General features: G+C 41.0%; 1 protein-coding gene across 5 annotated transcripts in view; it reads left to right on the top strand.

Moving 5' to 3' along the window:
* osbpl3b (oxysterol binding protein-like 3b) overlaps nucleotides 1-12,919 on the top strand; it is a 39,036-nt gene that overhangs the window by 3,962 nt on the left and 22,155 nt on the right. For 4 of the 5 annotated variants that reach the window (XM_084358671.1, XM_084358670.1, XM_084358669.1 and 1 more), the window contains exon 2: nucleotides 12,150-12,301. In XM_084358671.1, the coding sequence (XP_084214797.1) occupies nucleotides 12,206-12,301 (96 nt within the window). In that variant the 5' untranslated portion in view covers nucleotides 12,150-12,205. The remainder of the gene's footprint in view (nucleotides 1-12,149; nucleotides 12,302-12,919) is intronic. The other variant, XM_084358668.1, reaches the window with a different exon arrangement.

Below are 12,919 nucleotides of genomic sequence, written 5' to 3'. Positions count from 1 at the left end.
TTGCTAAAACAACGACAACGCTTACAGCAGCTTTAACTTTCCCTATACATTGGCCTCTGACTAGCTTTATGACTTGGTCATGATCCAGGCAAACTCCAAGTCAGTTAACTGTCATGGTCGTCTGAGCTAATAAGCTAACGGCAGCCAAAGATAGAAACAGCAAAGAGTAACGTGAGCAGCAGTTGTTGGTCACTGTGGTGATATACAGCCCCCTATATTTTCTGTAGCTATCGTCACATTCTAGCAATTTCTTACGAATTGCACCTTTAATCTAAGAGGATGAACCTGGTAGCATTGTCACTGTGAGCATGTTAGCATGCTGATTAAAGCAACATTTGGCTCAGAGCACTGCTAGTCTCATTACCATATAGCGACAGCATTCATGATGTCATTGTTTCCGCATTGATGAAAATAAAACTATATTCTAAAACATTAAAATGTCATGTTTGTTAACTTATCTCAGTCATATATATGTGAGTCCAATGACGATTCAGGTGCTGTTTCATTTCTCAGTTCACATTTCTCTGCAGTAGGCTAAATTAGGTAAAGGCAGGAAATTAGGTCAATAAAACTCTACAAATAGAAAAGGCAGACCAACTTCAACGATCTGTGGGTGAGATGTGATCACACCACGAGTCAACACGGGCTGCTACTATTATCTTCTAAAACACAACTGCAGTCAAACCACAAAAAACTCAAGCCTGTCAGACTTTTTGTCAGCTCCCCACCCTTCTGTCTCTCCAACGAAGCTACAGTTTGAGTCATCCTCTGGTGCTGTGACAGTCCATCTTCTATGATATACTGAGAAAAATACATGCTGAAGGCTCATCCATACTCCAGTCCTGTGAGTCAGGAATGCTGCCCTGATGTGGCCGACAGAGTTCAGGCATGAAGTAAATCTCTCAAGATGCGGTAACTCTTCTCAGGACAGACAGTTTATCTCTGTCTTGTCCATAAAAGGAAGGTAATGGAAGACGATGCCATGTCTAAATATATCTGCACTCGAAGGACTCGGAGATTGCTTGTGGCAGTGCAGATGTTCTTTCCAGTTTTTGTGATATCTTATTTTTTTGTGGCTATTTTTGTGGCTACATCCATTATCATGAGGAAGGAGCAGCATGCTTACATTCTCAATGTCATCATGGGTCAACACCTCTGACCTAATTTGAGAATAGAGGTGGAGACGCCTCATGGTACATCCCAATCAGGACTGTGGTTGAATCGTAAGCGTCGAACGTATTTAATCGGGGAAAGCAATAGCTGGATTGCTACATGTGCTGCATCACCAAGAGCACTTTGTCCCATGAACTTCAGCGCGTTTATGCTTCCCACCCTCTCTTTTGTCAGTGAGTGTTGAGCTAAGCTGTGACTCCGCTCTGCGTCCTAATGAGCTGGTGTTGAGTTATGAGGCTGTCAGACTCCCCCACAATATAACAAAGGAGAGGACCTCAGAGCAGACAAGAGAAAGAAATGGAGATGGAGAGGGAGGACAGGGTTGTGTGGGGAGAGGAGAAGGGAGGGAGTGTGACGAGGATGTGGTTGATTAACAGGATGTGGTGTGTGAGAGTTTGTGATACAGGGCCTGTCACATGTCAGGGGGTAGTACATGAATGAAAGATGTCCGTCTCTCCCTTATTATTACAATCATAACTCAGCAAGTCTTTCCTCCCAGGCTGAGGAGGATGAGTCGGGAGTGCTTCAAACTCTATTTTGCGTTGCTTAAGATATAAGATTGCAGATAGCAGCGAGAGACGTGCACACTTTGTGCTCAGCATCGTGAGCCTGGTTTTTGGAGGGGCTCCCTCTGGCCTTGGCAACCTTTCACCAAGACGCCTTAAGCAGATCAGGAGCAGGCGTTACCATCTGCCTGTCTCCTCCAGAGAAGGTGTGGCCACACACGCAGACCGACGTGGGCTGGCACACATTACCCTGCTTGGTGAAGAGATGTACCAATGAATAATAGATCTCATGCTGGGATGAAGCCAGTTTTGTCTCTGTGTCAGTCCTCTGTGCTAATGGCTTGCTGGGTGCTGCCATGCTGACCCGTGATGTCGCTCCGAGAATATATTTTAAGAAAGGAACACTTGGAGACTATGCGGTGCCCTGATTCTGCTGATGGATGTAAGAAGAGGGATTTTTTTTGCCCTACTTCCCGTTATACTGTTCAGATGTTTTTGGGAAAGTATCTCCAGCCATAACTCCTGCCCTGTGCAGGAGTTATGGCTGGAGAGGGCGATTAATTACTGCGCCTGATAAAAGTGACAGTGTTTCACAGGGGAAAAGCCAGAGAGTTTCAGGACTGACTTGTTCTGTAGTGATAACTCTTCAGGAGCTGAATCAGAGTGAGACAGCGGTGTTACTTCTGCTCTCCAACTGATTGCAGCCAGTTGAAGGACCTTATCTGAAACTGTAATCACATTGAATGACACAGTCCAGGAAATATTGCTTTTGGATTTGAATTGCTCCTCCAACTCTCTTGTGTCGTCCTCAATCAGAGACCAGCTTCAATTGTTGATGGTGTTATCATCATTTTGTGCAGTTTGTAGTCTGAAAAGTGTCAGACACCATTTATAAGAGAATAAAGAGAGTGCTCAATCTTCAGAAATTGTGTTCATTCAGTGAAGTAGACTGTGTATAATAACTCATTTTCACCAGAGTTTCCATTTGTGCTGGTCCGCAATGTCCGTGACAAGTGGGAGAAATTCTGGTCAAATATTATCAAGCTTAAAAACAATTCATGGAGACGTGCATGATGATGTGCATCAGAAATCAAAAGCATTGGTAAATGGCAATCTGGGACTCAACTATCAACTATCTTTCTCCAGAATCGCTCCACTTTTAAACATAAATTTATGTTTAAACATAAATCATAAAGACATTATGATTGGAGCGGATAACAGAAACCCTGATTGCTCAGACTGAGTTTCTGGAAAATTAAAAGTAATACTTGTTTGTAATTTCTCAGCTTTTAAAGCTATAATATGATGTTTTGAGAAAAATGACAAGGTTGATACAACTGTTATGTCTGTGGGATAAATATGAAGCTGCAGCCTCTTACCTTAGCTTAGCATAAAGACTGGCTTTGACCATCACCTCCAAAGCTTACTAGTTAATGTGCCATCTTGTTTGTTTAATGCAAACAAAAACCAAACTGTAGCTCGCTGTTTCATCCTGTATCTTTATGCTAGGTTAAGCTAAGCTAACCGACCGCTGGCTGCAGCTTCATATTGAATGGACGGATAGGACAGTCATATCCATCTACTCTCTGAAGAAGGGAGATATGTCAAACTATTACTTTAAATCTTACACCAATTCTTTTATCTCATAAATATAACACCAGCTTCCTCTTACTGTTGTCAAAGTAATGTGGCCAAAATATTAGGAGAATACTGTTTTCTGCTGATTCCTGATCCCGCCCTGCTCCTTTTGTGACAGGGTTTCTCTTCCCCTTCCAAGAAAGAGCTGTTCTGCATTTCAATAATGAAATAACAAAGACTAAGTGGCACCACCTCAGCAGGATAATGCACAGAAGTAATGAGATTACTGTTATTAAAGTGGTAACTTTTAGATGCAGCGAATGAGAGCCCAGTGTGTCTCTAATGGTGGTAGCAGCTATCAGAAAATGTTCTTAATGACTGTTTTGTTTCCAGAATGGGAGGAATAATCTGTTTGCTCATGACAAACCGACTTGTGATTAGTTTATCCTGCCGAGGAAAATTAAAGGCAATCAGAAATCAAGCAAGGGAGGCTCTGATCTGGGTTTATTCAGATAGATGGGTGGCAGCACTGAAGCTTTGTATTGAGAGAAATGATCCGTCAGAGAACGGCTGGTTGAGAGCAGACATAAGCTAGGTAGGACAACACCTTGTTAGGAGTTCGGTGAACACAGAGGACATTTGTTTCGTCAAGTTTAGGCTGATGGTCTCGGAGCGGAAAAGACCAGAGAGAAGCTCAGCTTTGCCTCATGGAGCAATTTTTACAGTAAATCAACATTGATTTTCTTCTCTTCAGATACCTCTGTTTCATCAAACCAGCCTGTCGTGCATCAAAGGGAATGTATTTAGATTGGGTCCAAACTGAAAAGCTCTTCTTTTTATCTAATAAAATAAAAAAGCAATTCTTTTGTTTCTATTCTTTCTGTTTGCTTTATACATAAACATTGGCTATTTTATAAACATAAGCCCCATAAACATTTGGAGCTGGCTGCTCTTCGTGGCATTGAATTGGAACCTAATTCAACTCTTACTGCTGGGTTTTGCATACGAAATGTTATTTGAGAGATTATATAAACCTCTATGTTTTTAAAGGTTATCTAAATATCATCTTATCAGCTTGGTAGAAGTCAATATTCGAACTGTATTTTTAGATGACTCATTTTTTACCTGAGGGCATGCTGACTTCTCGAGTAGCTTTAGGCACATTGTCTCTCTCTTGTCATTACTCGAGCAGTATCTCTCCCAAAATGAGCTTCACTCTCGCTACTTTCACTTCATATTTCTGAGCAGCGGGAGTGTGGTTTACAGTCCGCCCCAACCCAACTTTCTGATTTACTGGTGCATCAGCATGTACTGTCATTTTTTGCGAACATGACTCTATTTCCTGAGTGTGGGGGTTCAACCATGAAACGTTTATTCTGTTGGTGAGTCACATCCTAATGATGCCTGAAAGCCTGTTAGGCTCATCAGCCCTTTGGCAGACTCTGGAGAAAGAGTGGAGGGATGGAGAAACATCTGCAACATGAACTGCAGAATGTAATAGAGGGCTTTCAGCTTCTGTCAATCTAGTTAGTGCAGCTTGAAAGGACATTAAGCCATCCAGAACTTTTAACGGAGATCTATAGCTGACCGAGGCGTTGTTGACACTTCTCTGATCCGCCTGAAACTAACGGAAGTAGGAGGGTTTGTGTTCCACAGTAGAGCTTTGAAAGGCAAGAAATCTCAGCAGCTAGTGATGCGTGTATGTCAAGCACCTGCAGACATTTATAGTTACTTTGTGCAACTGGACAATAAGATTTTTACTCTTTATATTTTGAAATTATATGATTTATTGTAACACATGTATTTTCCACTGAGCATCCTGGTAGGTGACATAAATGGTGACTCCACCTGCAGACTGTGTTGCATATTATCTAACAAATAATTAGCTTCTATTTTGATACTGTTTTAAGTAATTTTCCAGGGAAAAAATTGTAAAAGGGAATTAGTTTCTGCTCCTCAATTCACGGCTTTCCACTGTCATGTGTGATATATTGTTGAATTGAACGTTATTCAGGCAACAGGCCTGATAGACCTTTTTTTATACTCTCTTTTCTGACATGTATTGGCCAAACAATTATTCAGATTAATCCATAATGCAAATAATTGTTGGTTGCAGCCCAAGTTGGATGTCTAATCCCCTCATTGATTGCCTGATCTATACTGCATATTATCTAATAACAAATCTAGTCTAAAGTCATGATAGCGAGGTCGTACTAAGGCACCTATTGCTTTGCGCTAAGTGCTAATGTTAGCGGTAAAATGTTTACCATGGTGAGCGTCTTACTTTAGTGTGTTAGCATGCTAACAATTACTTATTACCACTAAAGATCATAATAATACAGTGATGCTGATGGGAATGTAATTGGTTCTGAAGCTATTTAAGCAGCTGTGGCTCAGGAGGTAGAGCGTTGGGAGGGTCATGGTTCGATTTTTAAGGCAATATCTAGCCTCTAGCCACCTGTGTATGAATGTGTGTGAGGGGTTGAATGCGACTTGTGTTGTAAAGCGCTTCGAGTGGTCGCTAAGACCAAAAAAGCGTTATATAAATACAGTCTATTTATTTGCTCATGAAACAAAGTATTGGACGATTAAACATTTTGACCTCCTATTGACACCAGAATAAAAGTAAGGTGATCACCTAAGTGTTTATAGTTCATCCTGAGTGAGATGTGATTTCCTCCTAATTTTGTAGCAATCTATCAAGTAACTGTCAAGACTTTGCACTTAAAACAAAATGTAAACCCCGTGGTGGCACTAGAGGAAAAATCATGGGGTGACCACAAACATTAAGATACGTCCTCTGTGAACCATGAATGTCTGTATGACATTTCCCAGCAAACCATCCAATAGTTGTTTGAATATATCTGTACATCACAACCACAGTGGTAGACCGACTGACCAAGAGGCCGACACTGCCATCCCCAGAGCCCTTAAAAATGTATGTATGTCATTATACTTTGGTCTTTCCCAGAATACAGTGTATCCCCAGAGAAGTTTAAAACAACATTATGTAAACATACCGGATGTAGTATTATTTCTGCAGTCCAGCAGTCAGATAGAGGTTCTACAATTAGATGGAGAGTCTTCAAAGAGAGAAATGCACCGGGCGCTCCTGCTAGTTACACATCTGTCTCCTCCAAGTGTGGTGCTGGTTCGTCATTAAAGAACAGGTGTGGGTTTCACTCACCCACACTTTGCTGGAACACTCGAGAGATGTCTGTCACCTCGCCGTACTAATCATTTAGCCTATTGTGCTCGAGACACTTTGAAAAGAACATCTGCATTTATATCTGTTCCTTAAACAAAGAGATTATAGGGTAAAGCATGGCCTGCAAACTTGCCAGTAGTGATTAACATGAGTGTTTAATTATACCACAAATAGACTGAACTTCAGCTCGACTGTCACTCAGAGAAATTACAGCTTTACTGAAATATGCAGCGGCTCTGAAGAGATGTGTAATGATGCCACGTCATTAGATATTTCTCTGTATGTACTTTAACCTTGTCTAAGGCTCGGCAATATATTATAATGTTTCTGTGAGATGAGACTGTATATCGTCCTACATTTTGGATATCATATATAGCACAAGCGTTGTATTTTCCTGGTTTTAAAGGCTGCAGAACAGTAAAGTGATGTCATTGTCTGACCTCACCAGAATGTTCTGATTGCTCTAATACCAGCTTTTACCCAACACGTCCCATATTATATTTCTACTGTGACAATGCGTCTTATTTGATGATATCATGGTCACAGTTGAACCAAATGAATTGTTAAAGGGCGACTCCACCAATTTTTAGACATTAAAGTGTGTTTACAGGTCTTGGGAAGTTGTACTGCATATAGTAAAGTAGCATAAAGAAGTTTAAAGCCTTTTGTGGCTCCAGAGGAATCTGCATGCGTTCAGATAAATTGCCTCCAGTGAGTAAGTTGCGTTGTGGGTAATGTAGGCACCAGGTTTTGAAAGGAATGCGTGAAGTAAAAAAGGTAATATCTCTCTCAATGGCAGACCAGTGGACTCTTTTCCATAACCTGGTGTCTACATTACCCACAATGCAACTTATGCAACTAATGCAACTGGAGGCAATGTATCACATGACATGCAGCTTCCTCTGAAGCCACAAAAGGTTTGTACTACTTTTTTCACATATGCAATAGCACTCCCCAAGACCTGTGTACACAAGCAATGTTCTCAATGCTCGTGTTCATGTGTAGAGACCCTGGTGATACTACGAGCAAAGTCTCATGTTGTGTCGAGTCTTCTTAGTGTTTTAAAAATAGCGATTTTAATGCTACAGTAAAGTTGCCCCTCGCACGCCGTTGAAAATGATTTTGACCCGAAAACGAAAATACGGTAAATCTTAAAAGTGTCTTTTTCGTCTTAATTATGCTTTTACACGAAGGTTTGTCTCGGGTTCCTTCACAAAAAAAGCCTAGGTTGCATTTGCAAGAGTTTCACTTTAAGTAGGGTTGTGGACTCACGTGGCCCAATCAGACCACACCGCGTCCCTCAAAATGCCATCAAACACACCTGGACCAATCACAACCCTTTAAAGAAAAAAGTGTCCACATGTTTTGAATACTGTAATTTGAATACTGTGTTTTTGAAATGCATTTGGCTTTTTCCTTTAGGATTACATAAATATTAAGATGTTGCTGCGATGTGTACCATGTCGTGGGTTTTGTGTGGTAGATATTTATTTTAATGGGACACATGACTCATTCTTTTTTTAAATGTCAGTCCCATCTTCATTACAAAAGACTCTCAATTCGACAGCTTTATCTTTAATGTAGACAGAAAAAGTGTTTGCTTCCATTACCCAGAGCCTTGCATACTGTATGTGTGTACATATTTGTGTTCATGTTTACGCACGTGTCTATTTGTGTTCATACATGAAAGGGAGGCCATCTTGATGACAGTAGGACTTTCCCTGTAGCCTGTATTTATCTTTTGTCCTCAGTCGCTGTCAGTGGTCATGTAATCCCCTCTGATTCTCTGACCCACCGGACAAACAGACTCAGCACTCACCGCCTCTCAGCATCCCCCTTTTTTACCACGCTGTGGTCTCAGGCATGACTCATTCGTACAAGCCACAACCACTTACGTTAGACCTCCACTGACTTAATGTTAGACTCCTCTGTTATCTTGCTTCTCATATCTGCTTTCTCGTGCTCCTCAGTCTGTAAATGACAGCAACCACTGTGAAGTGAAGTAAAAAATCCATACTTACAGTAACCCTGAGCTCTCTGTAATCTAATATCGGTTTTATTACAATCACTTACTGCATTTCTTCATTGCCATCAAAGAGCGTGTGCTCTTCAGTGGGAGAGGGTAATTACTGGAGCTGTGACGTCTGGTACTGCTGTCACCCTCATGAAAGCCTGAGAAGTGGTCTTGTTGTATCAGATGAAAGGCTGCCCTGAAGGGTGACAGTGGGACAGACCTGCGCAGAGCTGGTGTGATCGGTGGAAAGTGGATGAATAAATAATAGAAGATGGAGAGGATGAATTGGATAGATAGACACATGCACACAGTGTGGATAGATTACATTCAGTGTCTCATAAATCACAGTTGTCTATCGTCTGTTTCTGTTCTGGTTTGATTAAATGCGTTCACCTATAATTGAGCTGACAAGATGCAGCAGACGTTCTGCTGTTGGGGTCCTCCTTTATGTGTGTCCTGCCACTTTGATCTATTGTGGTGGCTGTGTTTTGGGCGCCGTGCTCTGTCAGTGTAGACCGCGGCCTGTGGTCCGCAGACAGAGCGCTGGTGTGGGTTTGGCAGAAGGACGGAGGTTTCAGATGACGATACGCTTTTGTCTTTCCAACACAGGCTGTGGCCATTATGCAGCACAAAGCTCGCGGATGCAGAGCAGGTAATGTGATTAACCTTGCTGCTGCTTCAAAGTGGTTTTCAACACGTTACGTGCCTGGTTCAGTCCAAGGTGTGTTTACTTTGGGAGAAAGGAAATAGTTAATACCTTAACCAAAGGACCTCTCAGTGGGTTTTTCCAGACCTTTCAACCAAATTCACCTCATCAACCGATGGAATTTTCTCAGTTCTCTTCTTAAACGGTGTTTCAACAAGGGACAGACCGATTATCAGGGTCAATGTTCAGCATTCAGCATAACCCCTTCTTTTGTCTGATTGCAGATAAATTATTTTTAAAAAGTGCTACTGATGCAACATCCTTTTCACACAACATAAAAATGACTATTGATTTATGATTCAAAAATGTTTTTCTCTGTTTTCTAGTATAGTAAATTAAATACCTCTGGGTTTCAGGCTGTAGTTTGGCCCTTTTTGATATCTACTTTTTTTCAATGATTAAAGGATTAAAAGATTAAGTGTAAAAAAGAAAAAAGTGCAGTCTTTTACAAAAATAAGCGTTCTTTGCAGCCCTGCAATGATTATCGGTTTTATTATTTAATGAAGGATGTTTCATACATTTACTATATTGTGATATATATTCGTAGGGGGAAAATATTCTTAATAATGTTGTATATTGAGTATGTTAATAGTACTAATATATATGAAATATATAGTCTTATTTAGCCCCAACCAAAGCTATAAAAAAAAATCAAGACAGTGCAGTGAATAAATACAAGATATAATCACAGCCTCCTCTCTGAGTCAGAATCTCACAGATGGACATTTGATACAGCGATGAACTCAGAACCATTGGTCCGCTCTGCATCCTCAGCAGAGCCAAACTAATGACCTACTGCTTGTTCCCATGTGGCCATCATGATTTACACATCATCGTACTGGGTTGTTGATCAGCTCTCCACGCGATGACAAACTGCCACTCGCTGCATTAGCAAGATGTGTTTGTGTGTGCTGACGCGGTAGACCAGGCGCATCACGTTAATTAGTCTGTGTGAAGTGTGGCAGTTGACTGAAGGTTGCCATTTCCGACAGAGGCCCAGTTGTTTTCACACTCCGTTGACGTGATGATATCACATTTCACTGATGATCTCACTTCTCACCACATCTCTGCTGTACATGTGACAGTTGCCTTTTATTCCCTCGTCACTGAGCTGTGGAGTCACATCAGCCACCACTCGGTGTCATATACTCACGTGCTGGACCATGGGGTTAGATACAGCTTCTGAAAGAGCTGAGTTGACTCATATTCAATTGAGTGTTCATCAGCTTTCTTGGCCATGTGTACACATACATGGAATTTGACTCCAGTTTTACATTGCTTTTGGTGTACTTGCATTGAAATAGACACTGCTGGGAACAAGGACAACAGAAGAATGGTCACTGGACTGTACAACAGCATGTAAGAAGAAAGTGTAGTAATTTAAAATCACCAACACATTAAAGTATAGGCCAAATAGTCCATATACAAATCAACTGTTTGGTGAGTTGTGAGTACAAGTAGTGCAAAGACTTCAGGCGTCAGCCAATATGTTTTTTTCAGGGCCGATACCAATACAGATTATTAATAATCAAGGAGACTGATTCATTCGCAGTAAAAATAAAAGTCTTTGTGTCAAAGTTGACAATAATCAGTGATGGAATGTAACCAACTACAATTTACTCAAGTTCTGTACATAAGTACAATTTTCAGACACTTCAGTATTTCCATTTTCTGCTACTTTATACTTCCACTCCATTACATTGAAGGTTCACATTGTTCAGTGCTGATAGGCTGTTACTGGTGACGTCAGATGTTGTTGGCCGGATGTTGAGTGAGACCACAGAGTGGTGACTACAGACAGAGGGAGGATGCTGCATCATAATCAAAGTGTTGCATTTTTAAATCTATTTAATTTATCAGCGATTGGACACAAAAACAAGAATATCAATGAGCGGGAAAATGAAATAATGTCATTTATATTCCACTCTATATTTATATGAAGGCTGTGGGTACTTTGCAGATTAAGATTTAAGATAATCTTAGATGATCCCCCCAAAAGTGCCCACTTCAACATTAAATTTCTGCTCACGTGTTAGTGCTTTTGTAATAATGTAATACAGTACAAAGTGAATGATATGGCTGAAACTATTGACTATCACGTCAGGTGAGCATTTTCAAACAAGTGTCGTGCAAGTGTTGTGTATTTTGGTGATGAATGGCTCAAAACTTTTAATCCATGTTGGAAATTCATTTTCTGTCCATCAACCACACGATTAATTCATTAAGGCACTTTGAGACAACTCAAAGCTGTTTTACATGTACATCATAAGAATGCTTACTTTTGATACTCAGGGACATTTTTCTGATAACAGTTCTGCAGTTAAGTATTTGTGAAGGACTTTTGCTTGTATGTGATAGATCACAAAGGTTTACTGCTTTATTTCAAGTTGAATGTCAGGCATAAAAACTAAAACTTGTGATGAAAACCTCATTTCTGTAGGATCAGTGCACAAAAATAACAAAACTTTCAAACATTAAGAGGGAAAAAAATCCCTTGTGAAAATGTCCAAAGGTAAAATTCACATCTGACGTACAGGAATACTTTGATTGCATTATTTCTACTTTTACTTCGGGTCTGGCGACATCTTCCAACACTGCTGGACGTGCATAGTGGGTGCTTTAGATTCATATGATCATAAAAAGCTGACAATCCATCTCTGTCTTTACGAATGAGATATGAATAATTTAAGACTGCGGTCTCTTCACTTGCAGACCAATTTATGTCCTCCAGTCGTGTCTGTCAATTTAGTTTGCTGATATTGAGATCTCTCCACTCTGCAGCTTTTCTCATTACATCCCATATTCTGCTACATCAAGATGGAAAAACTAATCACTCTAAATAACCTAATGCATTTTTCAGTGAGAGCCGGCTAAAAGGCTTTTAAAGGGCTTGCCTCTGAAAGCCTTCTCTCTCTCCACCCTCTCTTGTCCTGACCCCATCTCCACCCCCTTTTTTTCTCTCAGTAGAGGAATGGTCCTGGGACTCCAGCCGTAGCCTACCCCAGCCAGTCTGCAGCGAGATGGGCTCAGAGGAGCGCAGTTCGGCCATGTCCCAGAAGATTTCCTCCCTGTCACGCAGCAACAGCAGCTCCTCGTCCAAACATGACAGCCGACAGGTAACACACACCAGCTGACCACACACGATGAGTGTCTGCGATCGCGTTACATCTACCGTTTGTTTTCAGAAGGGGTGAAGTTTGAACTTTTAGCTCCTCCGCATTCTTATTTTCTGATTATACCCTCTGAGTATTGCAAATAAAACTGTCAGACCTCAGGGAATTTTCCTGTTTCATAAAAGGGGGGTGACCTGACTGTAAATGCCTTCACCACACAAACTTTTGCTAATAGATCCTGTGGTTTTCTCAGACGTCTTGGCTCTTCATAAATGCAAGCCGCAGGAGACAGCGTCTTCTTAGCCTCTGTTTGCGTATATCTTCAGCAGCAAGAAATACATGTGCCAACATGAGAAAGACTTTTTCTATTAGAGAATTTCAGACTCAGACGCCTGCATTTCCTTTTTGTGCTCTGAATTGCTAAAATGCAATTTGGGAACAATTCCCTCAGAGGTAGCTCTCTCACACACAAATTAGTGAAGATACCCGCACCAAGAACAAGCTGTTTTTTTGCCTTGAGCGGTTATCTTTAGGCAGCACACTCATTAATTTTTCAATGCCGGCAACAGCTCTTTCATTTGGCTATTAAAGTAGTAAAGTTTTTCTTTGCCCACAGGACAC

Source organism: Pagrus pagrus, assembly GCF_965226575.1.
Source record: "Pagrus pagrus genome assembly, chromosome: 7".
NCBI classification, from domain to species: domain Eukaryota; kingdom Metazoa; phylum Chordata; class Actinopteri; order Spariformes; family Sparidae; genus Pagrus; species Pagrus pagrus.
The sequence above is the reverse complement of the archived record's forward strand: the minus strand, read 5'-3'. Positions and strand labels throughout refer to the sequence as shown.